Below are 18,374 nucleotides of genomic sequence, written 5' to 3'. Positions count from 1 at the left end.
CAGAAGCCTGAATCTTCAGGACATTCTGTTATTTTTAACCCGACATTCTGTTATTCTTGACCCGCTGTGGTAATGAGCTATAGGCTCTCTTTACGCTCATGCGTTTTGCAGTGCCCTTTTTAGGGCACCCATTGTGGTACGGAGCTACATTTTTTTTTTTTTTTTTTTTTTTTTTTTTTTTTTTTTTTTTTTTTTTTTTTTTTTTTTTTTTTTTGTATGGTATTCAGTTGGAGCTGCCTGACAGCTTAACTTGTCAAGGCTGAACCCTCGGTCTGGCTTTTGCCAAGTTTCCCCTCTACCAGGACCAATACTCAGACGGACTAGGCAATGGCGCCCACATGAACACTGTTTTTTTATTAGTATTGTGACGTGGTAGTTTTTGAAAAGTGCCCATATTCCCTTGCTTCTGAGAAAAGGAAGCATTGTGAAAATCAGCAGCTCCATCAGAATTTGTTTGAAATAGTTGTGTAGTAGTGTCATTACTAATACTGTCTAGTCGAAATGGTTTTGAATAATTTGTCATTCAAGTGCTATTCTGATTACTCCTGTCTTTTACGTAAGATTAGAGTCTTAAATGTTAATTGTCTTCAAGTTTTAACAAAATTAGGCTGTTTAGTAGTAGTTCTAGTTAATTTTATTTTTTGTTGTTAAAAGTGTTTATTGGTCATTACGTTCATATATCCTTAAAGAAAAAAGTCGCTTTCCTTGTCTGATCAACAATTTTTCGAAACTAGCAAGTGTACCCTAATGATCGATCTCAGCGTCTTACTTTCCATAGTCATTTTATAGTGAATATTGAAGAGTAAAGTTACCTTAGGCTTCTATTACAGTCTCCTACATGATTCACTTTTCGGTGGCAAATGCAATGCTTCACAACGCCTACTTTCTACTTGTAAATTTTGCGAAAATGAAGCTGGAATTAGATTATTTATACCGCTGTTACAAAAGAGGTATTTCTTATTATGGCAATGTAAAAACCATATTAAAATAAGATTGTCGCCACTTATTTCTACTCAGTGAATCTACTAGTCATTTTCCTAAGAGTTCCTATGTATTCCCTACGTCGTATATGATAACGATGTATCTAACTAGCTAATAGTAAGAGTGGCTACGGATCATTCTGGTTAGCAAAAGGCAAACTGAACGTCACCAATAGTATTAATGTCCACTTCGAATAGATTAATTATTTGAAATGGGCATCAATTCTATCAATGACGCAGAATATCCGTTGGATCACATCCGAGATATTATTGCGTCTATGCCATATGAATTATGACGCGGCTTTAAGCAAAAAGTGCCAAAATGTGATACCACCACTACAGGTTACGCCTTTGGTTTCCATCATATGAGCTAATGGATTATGCCCTCCCATCGCGGCAAGGTCGCATAACCAAGGGGAGGGTCCATTGTGGTACGGAGCTACATGCTCTCATTTCGCTTATGCGATCTTCCCTCTTCAAGGGACCCCACTCCTATTTCCTCCCATCTTTCCCTTCCCTTTCCTCTTCCATCGGGCAGATGATGAAATAGGCTCAAATATGGCGATGGCACAAATCTCCCAACTGGTGGGGAACGTGCCTTTGGAGCCGGCCTTCTGATACCTGATACCTGCGAAGCAATCCGTGTCCCTGGCAACGTTCAGAACTATGCATTCACGAATGGCATCGTATTTTGGGCCATCGAGACTGCAAAGCTGTGAAGAAATTGTGCAACTTAGCCAGCGGAATGCAGTTCTAGAAGTGCGATTGTAACATCGAATGTGAGGATTGTATATCAAAGGAAAAATGTTCCGTCATGCATTTCCGAAGGCGTCTAGGAACAGGTCAAAGGATATTATGGAGCTAATATCCACCGATGTCTGTGGTCCTATGCGAACGATGACCCCAGGAGGAAGAAGGTATTTCCTGACGCTGATTGATGATTACGGTTCCGAGTAATTTGGCCGAATGCCGTTTGGCTGAACGCCATTTGGCCGAAAGGGTCATTTGGACGAATGCTGTTTGGCCGAAATAGGAAATGATAGTGAATTACAGTTAGCATGTTATTGTAGTGAGTTTCGAAGCTGAATTTCAAAGAATTCATTAAACTTATTTTTGAAGAAGGTTAATCATCATTGATATACATATAATTGGCTTTTTGGTGTTAGTTCAACAAACAGTCAGTGCTGAAAGAAGAACATCCTAAATGTAAGCAAATATTCACTTTTTTGCTAGCGGTAATAGCTGCCAGCCAGCAGAAGTTTTTGCATTGTGTTTGCAGTCAGCTTTTGACAGTAACTAAAACAGTTCACGACTTATTTGTCCTGCTGCAGGACTGGATTGCTTCGATCCCTCGAATCGTATCAAGTAAATTATTTCATAATTCTAGTAACCGCAAGCAAATGTTGGCTTCTTCTATTCACAACGTAGAAACTAAGAGCTTTTTCCACGTAATTGTTGGCCGAGTCAATCGGTTTACTGCTATACGCAAGCAACGGTGCAGAGCTCTGTGCACACGTTGAAATCCTAATATTGGAGGAGAAACAGAAAGAACAGCCTTTGATCAAAAGAAGGAAAAATCTCTTATGAAGTTTAAGCAAGTGCGATGCGAACAATTGTTGTATTAGTATAACAGCAAAGAAGTGCCGATGACTCAAAGAAGGTAAAATTCTCAATTAAAATATAAGCTGATTTATTGCCAATAGTAACGAAACCAGTATAACTCGAAAGAATAGCATATGCTTAAAAGATGGAAAAACTTCTCATGTAATCATTAAAAAACTGGAATCCTATCATACCGTTGGTAGCCCCAGATGAAACAACCATGAGTTTTGAGTCTTGATACAATGCGTGGTGTTCACAACTTAGTCCTTAGTCGAGACTGAAGGCGAAATGGCGAAGACTCAGTTCGGAAGAAAACCTAAAATCATACGTTCGGATCGAGGAGGAGAGTAATCCGGAGAAGCTGTGAAAGCATATTTGAAGGAAAACGGAATCAAGTTTCAGTATACCGCCCCCTACACCCCGGAACAAAATGGAACAGCTGAACGAAAGAACAGAAGCTTAGTCGATTGCATAATAGGTTTTTGGGAGAAGCAGTGGTAACGGCGAACTACTTGCAAAACCTTTTACCATCCAGGTCAATTGAAGGAACCCCATATGAACGCTGGTTTGGATCAAAACCGAATCTCCAACACATTCGTGGTTTTGGAGTTGATGCGTACTACCACGTAGCTGGCGAGAAACAAGGTAGGCTGGAAGAAAAAGCTGTTGAGTTGAAACTGGCTGGCTACAGTGAGGAGTCTAAAGCTTATCGTTTGCTGGACATCGTTAAAGGGAAGATAACTGTAAGCCGTGATGTAAAGTTTCTTGAATGCTCATAGGATCAGTGATGATAGATCCCTCAATGAAATTGTCGTGCCGTTGGAAGTTAATTGCAAAACACACCGTGATACCATCATTAACGCTACTCCTGAATTTGAGGATGCTGAAGCGGTTGAATCTGGCGATGAGCAATGGTTTTCTGAAGACGTTAATACAAGCACATCTAGCGAGGACACGTTTGTGGGATTTGATACGGACAATGAAACCGAGCAGTTGAGAAGATCTACCAGAACTACAAAAGGTAAGATGCCGAACAAATACGTTTGTAGAGCCTCCACTGATAACCAAAAGGAGCCAAGGAATGTACAGGAAGCGTTATCATGTCCACAAAAGCTACAGTGGAGAGAAGCAATAATGGAAGAGCTGCAATCCATAGAATCAAAGCAAACTTGAGAACTGGTTGATCTACCCCCGGGAAGCTTGCGATCGGCTGTAAATGGGGTTTAAAGCAGAAGTGAGATTCAACTGGAAGGGTACAGCGATTCAAGGCACGTTGACTTCAGTCAACAATATGGCACGGATTATTATGAAGTATTTACTCCTGTCGTTCGACAAACAACTTTTCGAACATTGATGAATGTGGCTGCTAAACGAAAAATGATGGTCAAACAATTCGACGTCAACAGTTCCCAGCCAAACTTTGCCTTCGTCGGACGTACTTCTTTGCCCTCTCGCTTTCGTTTGCAGTTTGTGGAAAATGTGCAGTGCGCGAAATAACACTCTAGTGGTGGACTTCAGTGTTCTCCCCGTTCGCCCTGATGTGGCAGATGTGCAGCAATTTTTGGAGAATGAAATAAAGCTCCAGCTTACTGATCTTAAGAGCATACAGTTGCATCACACGCGCAACTGTGTGCTCATCGAAATGAAATCAAAAGAAATTGTCGCTCGGTACCAATTAGAGCATAATTGGAAGCGAACAATGCTGTGTGGTAACACGAAATTTCGAATTCCGGTTTACATCGATTGTGACGCAGTGACGGTCCGAATCCACGACCTCCCACCGTCGATGAGTCAAGTTACAATCGCTGACCACATGATGAAGTATGGAGAGGTAATCTCCATTAGAAGTGAGAAGTGGAAGCACTACTTTCCAGGAATTTCAAACGGAGTGCGAGTACTCAGGATGAATTTACTTCGAGAAATTCCATCGTTCATCACCATAGAAAAAGAACCTACTATGGTCTCTTATGCCGGCCAACCCAAATCATGCCAACGATGCTCCGAACCATCTCATCCTGGCAGAAAGTGTGCAGATTCAAGCGCTGCACCTGCTCATAAATCACTGCAAACATCGACAGCATCAAAATCGTCCAACAACTTGTTCAATCAGGAGGATTTTCCTCCCATAAACAACAACCGACAAACATCACCATCTCCTGACCCAACTGAAGCGAAACAACAAAACGACGACGACAATGACGACGACTGGACTGATGATGACAATGGATCAAACTCATCCACAGAACACAATGAGGCTACACATAAGCGACGACGATCGAGGCGGGTCAACGGGAAAAGTGCAACAAAAAAGGCTTGCTCTGACCAGTGTTCCCCAAACACGGATCATACGGAACTTAAACAGAGTTTATCGAATAATAAACTTATAAAGGGTTTGAATTTTTCTATTAGTAATAGAAACTGAGAATCGGCTCTGTGATGCTGGATATGGCGTGTGAGCCTTCTAATAAATGAAACAATAAAAAAAAAAAAAAATTCGACGTCAAGACGGCATTTCTTCACGGACACCTTGAGGAGGAGATATTGATGAAACAACCTCCAGGTTTTGCTGTGATAGGTGCTGAAAACAAAGTTTGCCGCTTGAAGAAAAGTTTATCTGGTCTGAAACAGGCCGCCTGCTCTTGGAATGAACGGCTTCACGAGGTGCTGGTGTCTATTGGTTACGAATAAGATGATCTGATCCATGTCTATATCGGAAGTACGTCAACGAAAAATTCAGTTACGTGCTAATTTATGTGGATGGCCTGATAGCAGCTAGTGAAGACCAATCGATCTTGGATATCCTTGAAGAAACATTACAAGGGGAGTTTGAAATAACCAGAGCCTTGAGCGCTGCAGTGGGAGTCGTAGATAACGCACCAGACATCGCCATCAAGCACATCCTTTGGAGATGACCTAATTTTGATTGGATTGATCTCACTTCGCTCTTTTGCCACCACACAAGACATCGATATGCCAATATTGGTCGAACAAATGTTGTGTAAATCCATTTGATATACTTGGGTTTGAGGCTGCTATGAGATTCCAAAAAAAAATGACGATAAGACGGAGGCATACAATTTGCTCCATGGTGAAAAATATTTCGGGAAATGATTTTCTTTTTATATTTTCAATACATTGCTGAGGACATTTCCTTTTGATTTCACTAAAAGACTTTTGTTCTACGATGCATAGTTCAGGACCCATGAATTTTTAAAGTTTGAGATATATAGGCAAATCGTAAAAAATCATCTAGAGTTTTCCAGGAAAAAAGGCCAGTATAATTTTTTGAATTTTACTTTTGATCATATATCCACGAGGTCTACCTCTGGTAGTTTTTTTTTGATCTCTTGACCTTGACGCTTGCTGCTGGGCAGTGCGTCAAGAAAGCCAAGTTTTTTTTTTCTTTTTCGGGTCGCGCGCCTTTTTTTTTCTGAGTGCTTTTATGAGTGAGGCTGAGAGTGGATTGTGGCTGCACAGTGAAGGATAAAGGATCAATTGGTGAGCTCGTTTCATGCTACTATTTCTAATCTATAAAATTTGTATGACTGCACATTTATTCGTTACAATTGTGGGACGTAAATATGAATTTTCAACAAACTATGAATTGTTCGTCACTGTGAGTGTCGACACAAACTCTGATTCATGAATTATTTATGTTTCACATTTTTTTTTTTTTTTAATTTTCAGAACACCCCTTGTTACCTTTATTTTTGTAATTAAAAAAAACTTTGAATGGTTCGACACTACAAGTGTAGACTTGCGAAAAGTTCACTTTATTCAACAAACTTTGGATGGTTCGCCACTGTAAGTGTCGGCATAAGAATAAGAGTGTTCTATGATGTTCCAACCAATCAAGTTTTTTGTTTCTTTTCAAATAGGGAAGGTGTACCAGTTGTGGTCATAGTGGTTCCCTGTTTGGCCATACGGGAAATTTCGATAACTTTCACATTTTAAATCTTTTTGAATGTTTAAACAAGAAGATATATTTTAAATCTTACTACTACAATACAAAAAAATCTTTCAAAATGTGAAAACATTCAAGTAATCCCTTGTGGCGGCATAGGGAGCCGCTGTGTCCGTGTCTGGTACACCTACCCTAAGTAAAATATAATAACACATGCTTTCGTCCTGACAGCTGTAGGAATGTTACATTTAGGTATTTGTTCAACAAACTTTGAATGGTTCGTCACCCCAAGTGTCGGCAAAATTTTCCACTACATAGAAATTGTTCATATCAAATGAAAATATTATATTTACAAATAAGCATGTATATATCTCACAAATCATTATTTATCATGGTCTAATCGCTAATCAAAGTGAATCCTGTGACCCAACGATCCTTCCCATTAACAAACATCCCTCCCAGTAACCTTTGTGGAGATGCAGAGGCAAACACGGTCTCCAAATAGCAAAGGTTACACACTAACATTCCTTCCCCCAATCCCACCTGACTGCAAGGACGTGGCCGGCGCCGTTATTGACCCTGTAAAAATAGAGGCACTGAATTATGCACATTGAAGAAGATTATGACCAATCCCAGCCAAACTTCTAGTTGATTCTTTGTGCATTTTCACTGACTTCGGTCAATCACGGAATAGCAACCATTGATATGTGTAGTCAGTCTAAACTAAGCTAAGCTAAGCTATATCCACGAGGTCTACCTCTGGTGAAAATTTCATACAAATCGGAGAACCTCCGGCCCAAATTGTCCGATAATAAAAAAAAATCCCCACCCTCAATGTGGACTGTCCATATTGGTAAGCATGTTGATCCACATGAAGAGGCATGTTTTCAAATAAACATCACGGATGTGATGTTCGATAATACGGTCCAGACATTTCAGAAGAAAAGATATCAGACTGATTGGTCTAAAACTCTTCGCTACGTCATTCGCCACACGTCCTCCTTTCGAGATAAACTTCACAATAATACTACCCCAGGATCTGGGAATATACCCGGTAGCAAAACTGCTTACAAGTAGCTTTTTCAAAACATGTTCGATAAACTCAAATCCCTTCTGGAGCAGAACAGGATAAATCCCATCTGCTCCTGGAGATTTGAAAGGAGCAAAACTATTGAGTGCCCATTGAAACGATTCAGTAGTTACGATACTGCGAGCCGAAGCCAGAGACTCATAACTACATAAAAAGACATTTGGTTCATTCGAAGATGCTATGTTCACACATCAATAAACATTCTAAAATGTCTTCATCAGAAGAAGTAAAGTCATCATTAGGTAAGCGAATTTCGTTCACTTGGAAATCCTTAGATTTTGCAAGGATTTTGTTCAGCCGACTGACTTCACTCAAACTGGAAACATTTGTACAAAGGTTTTTCCAGCCGGCTCGTTCAGCAGAACAAAGAGCCTTCTTGTAAGCCTTGCGAGCCGACTTGAACGACTCTGATCCAGCTGAACGGCGTCTGTTCCAACTCCTTCTACATTGTTTCCTGAGCCTAGTCAGATCGGAATTTCACCATGGGGTTCCTGTTGTAGTCTTTACAGAGCGCAGAGGACATGCTTCTTCAAAAGCTTCCATAATGTAGGATGTTGTAGTATCAACGGCATCATCCAAATCACTTGGATTTTCAATGGACGGAGAATATCCATGAAATTCGGTCGCAACCAATTCAGTGTAGAGTTCCCAGTTTGTTGACCGGGGATTCCTAAAACGCAAAATCTGCGCAGTTACATTTGAATGTTCAAAGAAGATGTAGCGATGATCAGATAATGATGCCTCATCTGATATATGTCAATACGTCAACTTGTGACTGATTTTGTTGGAGCTGAACGTTATGTCTAACACTTCCTCTCTAGTAGATATCATGAAGGTTGGGCGATTGCCTATATTAAATAATCCAAAATCCGTACTACTTAAGTATTCCAAGAGGGGTTCTCCTACTTTTGTAAACTCTATCCAACAAGAGGTTCTTGATCTCACGATCTGTAGCGACCTGCTATCGGAGAAGATTGTGAACTGGCATGTTTCTGATGAAGAATCATTGTCAGATCATAAGCAAATTTGGTTCGATTTTAAAGCTGGATCAGAAATAACAGAAAGCTTTAGAAACCCAAAAAACCTATTGGGATCTCTATCGTTTTCATTTACCGAATAAGAATTCGTATAACGGTGAACAGTTCACGACTGTTTCACAACTGAAAAATGCCTCTAATGGGATCATTGACCAAATGGTCTCATCTTATCATGCTAGCTGTCCTATTCAACAAAGGTCATCTAACAGGGATGTGCCTTGGTGGAATGACAAGCTGGCAGGATTGAGGAAGAAATCCAGGCGGTTGTTCAATAGAGCAAAGATCACTTTAGATTGGGTTGAATACAAAAAAAAACCCCTAACAGAATACAACAGAGAACTAAGGTACGCCAAACGTAAGGACTGGAGACGGGTATGTGAAAGCATCAATAACGCTCCTGCACCTGCAAGGCAAAGTCCTATCAAAATACCATTCAAATGGTCTAGGTAGTCTTAATAAAGAAGACGGCAGTTCTACTGTTGACTCTTCTGAAACACTGGAAGTAATGATGAGAACTCATTTCCCTGAATCGATCCCATGTTCGGATGAAAAGCAGGTCTTAGATGGGGCAAGACATGTATGGTCGATAAATGCCTATCAGAAAGCTAGTGAAATCTTCAGGCCTTCACGGGTCGAATGGGCATTGAGTTCTTTTCAGCCTTTCAAATCTGTCGGGAAAGATGACATTTTCCCAGGCCTACTGCAACAAGGAAAAGAGACGCTTTGCCCGTTCTTAACCGAAATATTCAAAGCAAGTGTTGCGCTTTCATATTTATATTCCAAAAGCGTGGCAAAAAGTTCGAAATGTTTTTATTCCAAAAGCTGGAAGAAAGGATAAAACAACTCCCAAAGCCTTTAGGCCTATAAGCCTTTCCTCTGTTCTTTTAAAGACAATGGAAAAAAATAATTGATGACTTCATCAAGTCAACTAGTTTAATAGAAATGCCTCTTTGTAAATACCAGTTTGCGTATCAATCAGGTAAATCTACCATTACGACGCTGCAGTCGCTGGTAAATAAAATCGAGAATTCTATCGATGCCAAAGAAATAGCCGTGGTTGCTTTTCTCGATATTGAAGGCGCATGCGATAATGTATCTATGAGTTCAGCCATGGAAGCAAGGGGCTTGGATAAAAGTGTTATCTAATGGGTTATGACAGGTTATGACTATGCTCAAGGATCGGATAATTTCTGCTGATCTAGGAGGTGCGCAAATATCTATTAGATCTACTAAGGGATGTCCTCAAGGAGGAGTGTTATCGCTCTTACTGTGGTCTCTTGTAGTAGACGAACTCCTTAGAAATCTAAAAGATCAAGGTTTTGAAGTAATTGGATATGCCGATGATGTGGCCATCTTGGTTCGTGGAAAGTTTGATAACACGATTTCCGATCGGTTGCAAACTGCGTTAAACATTACTCTCAAATGGTGTAGGAAAGAGGGGTTAAACTTTAACCCTTCAAAAACTTTTATCGTGCCTTTTACCAGAAGGAAAAAGGTAAAGCTTATACAGCCTTCTTTGAATGGAGTTCAAATTCAATTTTCGGAAGAAGTTAAACACCTTGGGGTTGAACTGGAACTCTCATCTGAGCAAGGTCATAAGTAAGGGTACTAATGCCCTATGGGTCTGCAATAAAGCCCTAGGAAAAACTTGGGGACTGCGACCTAATATGGTGAACTGGATTTATTCAGCAATAGTCTGACCAAAAATTAGTTATGCTTCACTGGTATGGTGGCCCAAGACAAATGAGGTAACCGCTCAGAAGAAGCTGGCTAAATTGCAAAGACTTGCTTGTATATCAATGACAGGGGCAATGAAAAGTACACCATCGGTTGCCTTGGATGCCCTTCTTAATATACTGCCTTTGCATCAATTCATTAAACTGCAAGCGGCAAAAAATGCCTTGCAGTTTATTCGTTATAATAAAATACTAGATGGTGATTTGATTGGTCACATGAAGATCATCAAGGAATTCAATTTGAATTCAGATATGAAAACAATAGAAGATTGGATAACAACGAAGACCAACTATGATGTTCCCTTTAAGGCGAAGTAGGCCGTCATTGAAATGTGTACGCGTCGTTAATGATTGTTGCTAACTCGTCTCACGATTTCAATTCAAAGAAAATCAGTTGGTTTTGCACTGACACTGCTGAAAAAGTATCAGCATACTTTATGCATGTTAACGAGTACAGTGATACTTTTTCAAGTCAATATAAACTATCAAGACTGAGTTTTATCACTTTAAAATGCAAGCTGAAAAGTCATCATTGTTGCCAAAACGAATGACGGGCTACTTAGCCTTAAAGTGATTAAACCAAACCGCTATATTTGGCATTCTGGTGGGCCAAGTTTACGTCCAGGTTCTATTGTATTTTATACCGACGGGTCAAAGATGGGCGACAATACCGGAGTTGGAGTTTCCGGTGCTGGTATCAGCGCGGTAATCGCTATGGGGCGCAGTCCCACTGTGTTCTAAGCTGAAATACAAGCCATCATTGACTGTACAAATGATTGCCTCAAAAGAAACTATAGGTTTGCAAAGAACTGTATTTTCTCGGACAGTCAAGCAGCTTTGAATGCTCTAAAGGCATTCACATGTAGATCAAAGTTAGTGTGGGAATGCATTCTTTCTCTGAAGCAATTGACCAGTAGGAACGAAGTTACATTGTACTGGGTGCCCGGCCATTGTGGAATTGAGGGGAATGAAATCGCCGACAATCTAGCAAGACAGGGTGCAGCTTCGAGCTTTGTTGGCCCTGAACCGTTCTGTGGTATTCCTGAGTGCACTCTCAGGATAAAACTGAAAAATTGGGAAATTTCCATGGTAGAATCCAATTGGATCCGCCTCGGATAGGGGAAGGGGTGGTAAAATGAACACCTTAAGGAAATCATCTTGTTTCTGATAGAAAAACGAGGAATTTGTATAGTTCTATCCCACAACATCAAAAATAGGAATGTAATCTATAGCAGCGACATGGATTCAGACTAAAATAGCTAAATTTTCACATATTTTTATCGCTATCAAAAAGCGATGCAAATGTTCATTTTACCTGCACTATGTGGGTAAAATGAACAGCGGTTGGTGGTAAAATGAACACCACGCAAAAAACGTGAGCATAACAAAAAAATCTGAAATTTTTTATTGCCCCACCGAAAGTACATCCATTAATAATTGTAACCCATTCAAAAAGAATTCTAAAGGTATCAGATTTGACATCATATCATAACGATATTCACCTCACTGAAAAACCTCCAGTCTTACGAGCTAAATGTTACGTCAATTCTAATTTTCAAACGTGGTTTTCTAAAATCTTAGTTTTCGTTGATATTTTCACTTCAATTGACCTACGTATCAACTCGAACACTCAGATTTATACTCTAAATCGTCCGTGTGTGATAAAAATTCATCGAAATTTGTTTTTTCTTGATAAAATACACGGTGTTCGTTTTACCACCCCTGTTCATTTTACCACCACTTCCCCTACATCCAAGCAAGCGAAAAAAAATCATAAAGTCTGGGCTGTATTGAATCTTAATAAAGGAAATCTTAGGGTTATAACTGGCCTGATGACCGGTCACTGTTTAAGTAGGTATCATCTTAAAAAGATAGGAAAAATCCAATCCTCTGAATGTCGTTCTTGTCAAGCTGGAAACGAAACTGCTGAGCATTTACTGTGCAACTGCGGAGTATTCCTTAATCAGAGAATGTTAACATTTGGAAAAGAATTATTAGAGCCCTTGGAAATTTGGCAAGGTAGTCCTAATAGGGTAATAGACTTTATAAAACGAGTTGTGCCCAATTAGGACAGTGTGACACATCAACCAATGTCTATCACATCTCAATTGTTAAAGGATATTTGATGAGCACCAAATAAAATATGGGTCATACCACAATATTCCTAAGTAATTGAAGCAGTGGTTAAAAAGCTCTACAGATGAGAAAAAAAAGTATTCCAACAGACTGGGGCCACTCAAATTAATATCTGAGCTGTCCCAGATGTTGTGATGAGCATTTACCCTTACGAAAGTAAGTTTCTAGGATATGTATAGTTTTCTGGTGAATGGTGTATCCTGGGGGATGTTATAGAATTTCTTCATGCATCATAAAAAAAAGTTTCCCAACTTACCTGGCATATAGCCTTTCCATCCCCTAATGCTGATTAGATGATTCGTCAGATGCAAGATAGTCAACCATTCCAAATCGTAGCACAACGAAACTCCACTAGATGCTTCCTCACACTCTATGTCCAGCACCTGCAGGAACTTCCTCTTGGGTAGGCACTTGTCCAGCCCCAAAAACTTGGTGTCCTTGCCATCGTCGTGCGGAATCAGCGCCGAGAACTTACAATGCATATGTGCCGAAAACCAATAAAGCGGTTTCAAAGTCCTCAGCAAGACATCACAGGGCGGGCTTCCCAGTTTGTGACCTTCAATCTGCTCCCTAAAGTGCGGCTTGATTTGTAAAAGCTGATTCGCGTTGCCATAATCCGTCACGCCGAGAGGCCAATCATGCGACAAAAGGATATCCACCTTCGGTGTCAGTTGCTTCAGCCGGAACACATCGATCTGCCGGATGTGGTAAACGCTACGTTTCGTCGACTCGTTAAAGGGGGAAAATTCAAACCGACCCTTGAGGTAGTCGTGCCCTTTGTAGATTCCCGATAAACCCCCAATCCGGATGCCATTCACATTCACAACTCCGGCGTAACCCAGATAGTAGATGTTGGGCGCGACCCAACCTCCGTACGGAAGTTCCTGGAGATAATTGGAAGCCTCGTGATTGCCTCCGACGAACAGGGTCAAGACGGGAGCTTTCTTCTCACCGCTGTAATACCTTGAAAAGTAGAATATAGAGATTTTGATAAAACGTTCACGATTGGTAGCGGCTGAGTGCCTTTAAAATATATAGTAACTTTAGATGCATTATTCTTGAGGAAAGAAACCAAGATAGGAATCAAAAAGAGATCATACACTGATTCATACAGTAACCGAGAAAATAAAAATATTCCAAACAGGAGTTAGAAGCTTCAAGTTTTCAAAAGATATATTTGTGTTTTGTCCATGGTTGACCAGGCCATACGTTGTTTTTTTTTTAAGTTCTGAAGGGGCAGACGAATATACGAAACCGCATCCACGAACATCTTGAAGCGAAAACTCCAATTTTCAAATCCCGAGATCTTGTAGGGTTTCCCGGAAAACCCCTTAGCGAAATTCTTCAAAAACTCTAGAAAAAACTTTTGAATTTTTTGTATAAACTGTAGAAATATTTGGGAACTCTGATCGAGTTACTACTGGAGAAATCGGTTGAACAATTAGTTGAAACATTTCTGAAGGGAATGGTGGAAAAGTATCTGTGAATTTTCTCAAAGTAATTTCTAATGAAGAAAAAAGTGACCTTAGACACCATGATTCAAAATACCGACTTGCATTTAAGGCGAAGTAGGCCGTCATTGAAATTTATACGCGTCGTTAATGATTGTTGCTAATTCATCTCACGATTTCGAATCAAAGAAAATTAGTTGGTTTTGCACTGACACAGCTGAAAAAGTATCAGCAGACTTTATGCAAGTTTGCGCGTACAGTGATACTTTTTCAAGTCTATAGGGTGCCGGTGCCATTAGTGGACTACCTAAGCTATAAAAAATCATAACAAAATAACGAAAAGCCCTAACAGAGATCTTTTGGCGTCAACAGATAGATTTCAACCTCTACTATATGGGAAAAATATAAAAAGAGTGATAAAACTAATTTTTTAACATAAAATTTCTTGAGCCACTATTGGTACATGTGTTCCAGTAGTTGCGCTAGTGCTCCAGTAGTAGACGTTCGGGAATGATACAAGGAATTTTAAACAAAATGGTAAATTTTTACATAGGTTTAACATTTTTCCCTCGGAACAGCAACTAATATCTTTCAAATGAACCATAAAGATCATCTCTGGCACTTTTCTTCATTTTTATACATTTTATTTTAAAACCTGCTTCCAACCGTTGATCCACTACTGGAACACGACGGCTACTATTGGTGCAAGGGAGCCAATTTTTTACGTTAACCTAATTATTTATATTACTTTTTGATAAGATAAAAAGTTGAAATTTGGCAAATCGACTAAACTAGAGGCGATCTATCCACCAAAAATAGCACATGTTGTTTCTATCGAAAAATGTACGTTTTATTCCATAGTCCAATCTACTGGTACATTACAACCATTGGTACCGGCACCCTATAAACTATCAAGATTGAGTTTTATCACTTTGAAATGCAAGCTGAAAAGTCATCATTGTTGCCAAAACGAATGACGGGCTACTTAGCCTTAAATAGCGATTAAGTCTCTGAACGAAGATCTGCTACCAGCCCTGTCAAATTCTGCTCCAATAACTACTCACTTGTAAAAGGTGCCAATGTCCATGAACTTCTGCGGCACGGCCATGCACTGCAGGTCTTCCAGGTTCCTCGTCGCCTCGAAATCGCCACAGCATAAGAGCAAATCAATCTGGTACCCTTCCCGGGTCTGGATTGTTTCGATCACATCGTAAATCTTCTCCAGCTCGCCGTGAGCACATCCTTCAACCGCTATCTTCATGCCGATCGCCGGGAATTTTTCTTTTGCCTGAGGGCTCACCGCTGATTATTACAAAACCTCAATATGTTTTATGTTCACTGGTTACGACAACGAACGACTTCAGTTTGAATTTATCATGTTAGCACAAACAAGTTCGTTTAAAACATTGTATTTTTCTTTTGAATTATTGAAAAAAGTATCAACTTTGTTGCATGTTCCGATAGCTTTTGAAACTCGACGCGGATCTCATCGATGATTTGATAGCTGATTGAAATCGTCAGAGCCTTACAACGGTGTGGGCAAGGTATCTAATATAATAATATATACACTGTAACACCGAAGTTCCCTTTAAAGGGTAAAAAAGTACCCTCTTTGAGAGAAACTAGTTTAACTCATAAAAGAGTAAAGGGCCTTTACTCATTTAAGAGCAAACAGCTTGTACGTCAAAACAACGAGTAAATTTTACCCATTATCCCGAATAAAAATTTTGGCGAAATGGGTATAATTTACACTGTTTTCTTTTCAAATTTATATTTCTTTAGAATAAGTGAATTCCATGAAATAAAAAACTGAATGACAAACCTCAGATTTGATTAATTAGGTAGCTTTATTCATAAAGATAAATATATATTATAATAATCATTGCAGCAGCACATTCGGTAGCAGATGATTTTTCCAATCAGGGTCCTCACGCAGCGAACTGGACTATCGAAATAGGGTCCTAAAGCCCTGTCCCAATTTTAGTGCCAAACGCTTAAGTTTAGGCCAAAAACACATGTTTGCTCAATTTTCTAATGTTTTCCGTTGGTTTAAGCTCAAAAAACATTTTTTTAGATTTTGTCACATCCTTTGGCTTAAACTCAAATTTTGGGTGTATTTTGTTTTCCGTGTCCCTTACGAAATGTCAGATAGGAACAACCCCAGTGGTCGAACTAAAACCCCTGTGGTGTTTTTGTCGACTAAGCGAACGTCAAACATGATCAAAAGTGTCAAGGTTCATTTATGGATCAAATTTTTAAGTTAAAGTTTAAACATGATATAGCCATTATTTGAGCGGGAAAAATTGCTAAAGTAGTTACAGTAACATGCTTTTTCGTGTTATTAAATAAAAACAAGATTTCATTAAAAATTTTAGGACCCAATTCATACATTTTGCCTTATGAAAGATGTAACGATTATCACAATACGAACGCTTTATGTATCGTTTTAGCATCACTCCATACCAAGGCGTCGATAGGCGCAGGGTGTACGCACGAGCCTATCGATCGCAAGGTCCTTGGTTCGATTCCAGGTTGCCGCGAAAACTATTTTTGTTTTCAAATTTCTGTTTCATAAGGCAAATTTATGAATTTCAACCCGATTCCTTGTGGCGAATTTTCATAAGGGGTTCCTATGTTAATCGATAGTCCATTTGCCTGAGTGCTTGATTCCTATTCGTTTTATGCAGCACATCCTGTAAACCATATGAAAAATTTAATTTTCGTTGAACACAATAGTGATAGAATAAACAAATTGCCGAGCAAGTTGTAGTTACTTACCTTTCCTACCAAGCCATTTAATTTAATTTTAAATTTAATCATTTTAATTATATACAAGCAGTTTTTGTTGCTGAACATTGATCACTAGAATGATTAATGAGAAACTCCAAGAAATTTTTCACCCTTTAATGGGTAAATCCCTTGAACGTCACAACAAGACAAGACAAGAGTACCCTTTATTCAAAATTTGAAAGTACCCTTTATTTTGACATTTCCATATATCAGAAAAAAATTGGGTATTTTTTCCACATTAAAGGGTAATGCCGAGTTTACAGTGTATATATATATTATAATAATCTTGGGTGTGGGTTTGCTCGGAATGAAACTGCTTTATCGATCATCGTTAAAAAGCTTTAGGTGGTTATCCAACGGGTCATCCATAAACTGCGTAACACTGTGGGATTTTTCAACATATTTATATTAATAAGCTCAAGGTATCTATAATCAATCTTGGGCATGCTGTTTCGCTTAAGAAATTCTAGCGTAACATTTGAAAAGGGCCTAACTGCAAAATGTAAACAAACTTGATTATTCATTATTCGTATAATTTTTTACGTAAATTACTCCTACATACTCTTACGGACATGCAAAATGCATTATGAATGGTAATTTTATTCAAATTTAAAAGGGCCTATCTGAAAATGATGAAACTAAGAGGGCCTAACTGGTCATAAAAGGGCCTAACTGAAAATTTCCATCAAAATCAGATTGGCCCTTCCGTGCATTTTTAATTTTCCTCCATATTTTTCAATATTTGGCCATTGTATAGTGTTTTTCTCACATAATGGAACCCAGTGAAATATTTGAAAAGGGTCTATCAGAGTAACGTAAAAATTGAGAAATGCTCGATTGAAGATTCTGTAACATATTGATTGTTACCATTTTGAACTCATTGCTATCTAATAATTTTAAACTTTTGTTCGACACTCATAGTCTATTACTGGGCCACGAAACGTTTTAAATCTAAAACTAGTAAAAAATGTTGAATTCAAACATCATCGGCAGATAGGCCCTTTTACGAGTCTTCAAACCAGTTAGGCTCTTTCAATTAGGCCCTTTAATTGGACATGGTTTCAGTTAGGCCCCTCCAGTTAGGCCCTTTTATTTAACATAGTTCCAGTTAGGCCCTTTTGGAATTTGTTAATTTTATTGATTATTGAATAGATTTTCAAAGTTTTAGAACAAAATCAATCGATTATGTGAGAAAATCAACATTGAATATTGAAAATTCTTTATTGAAGATTCAGTACTATATTGATTATTCATTATTCAAACCCCCCAAGTAACCATAAGCACTAATAATAAGCCCTTAATCAGCATCATAAATGCGTACATGCATTATAATAGCACCACAAATGCTTACACACCCTATAACAGCACTTCCGCTGCATAGAAACCCTATTACAGCATCATTAATGCTTCTAAGCCTGATGCATACGGGCATTGAATAAGCACTATATTGGCTCTATATTCGCATACAGGGCCTGTTTAAATGCCATCCAGTGTTTTGACAGATATACCACGTGCTTTGTGTTTACATATAGTGGTGAGAGGGAGTCAAACATAACCCAAGTAACCAGTAAGCACGATAATGCGGCACGGTAACAGCATTATATGCGCATATAGGGTAATCATTTGATGCTTGTCAGTTTTATATACG

The 18,374-nt window shown here is 39.0% G+C and overlaps 1 protein-coding gene across 2 annotated transcripts in view; it reads right to left on the bottom strand.

Annotated features, from left to right (window-relative positions):
- The window catches only part of LOC5565875 (lariat debranching enzyme), a 55,743-nt gene extending 40,287 nt beyond the window's left edge, over positions 1 to 15,456 (bottom strand). For both annotated transcript variants that reach the window (XR_002499928.1, XM_021842004.1), the window contains exons 1-2: positions 15,001 to 15,456; positions 12,742 to 13,448 (exon numbers count right to left, since the gene is read on the bottom strand). Coding sequence is in view for 1 of the 2 variants with exons in the window: in XM_021842004.1 (XP_021697696.1) it covers positions 12,742 to 13,448; positions 15,001 to 15,197 (904 nt within the window). In the remaining variant the exon portion in view is untranslated. The remainder of the gene's footprint in view (positions 1 to 12,741; positions 13,449 to 15,000) is intronic.
- Between the last annotated feature and the right edge of the window lie 2,918 nt (positions 15,457 to 18,374).

The sequence above is a fragment of the Aedes aegypti genome, chromosome 2, assembly GCF_002204515.2.
Source record: "Aedes aegypti strain LVP_AGWG chromosome 2, AaegL5.0 Primary Assembly, whole genome shotgun sequence".
NCBI lineage: Eukaryota > Metazoa > Arthropoda > Insecta > Diptera > Culicidae > Aedes > Aedes aegypti.
Note: the sequence above shows the minus strand (reverse complement) of the source record. Positions and strands in the feature narration are given on the sequence as shown.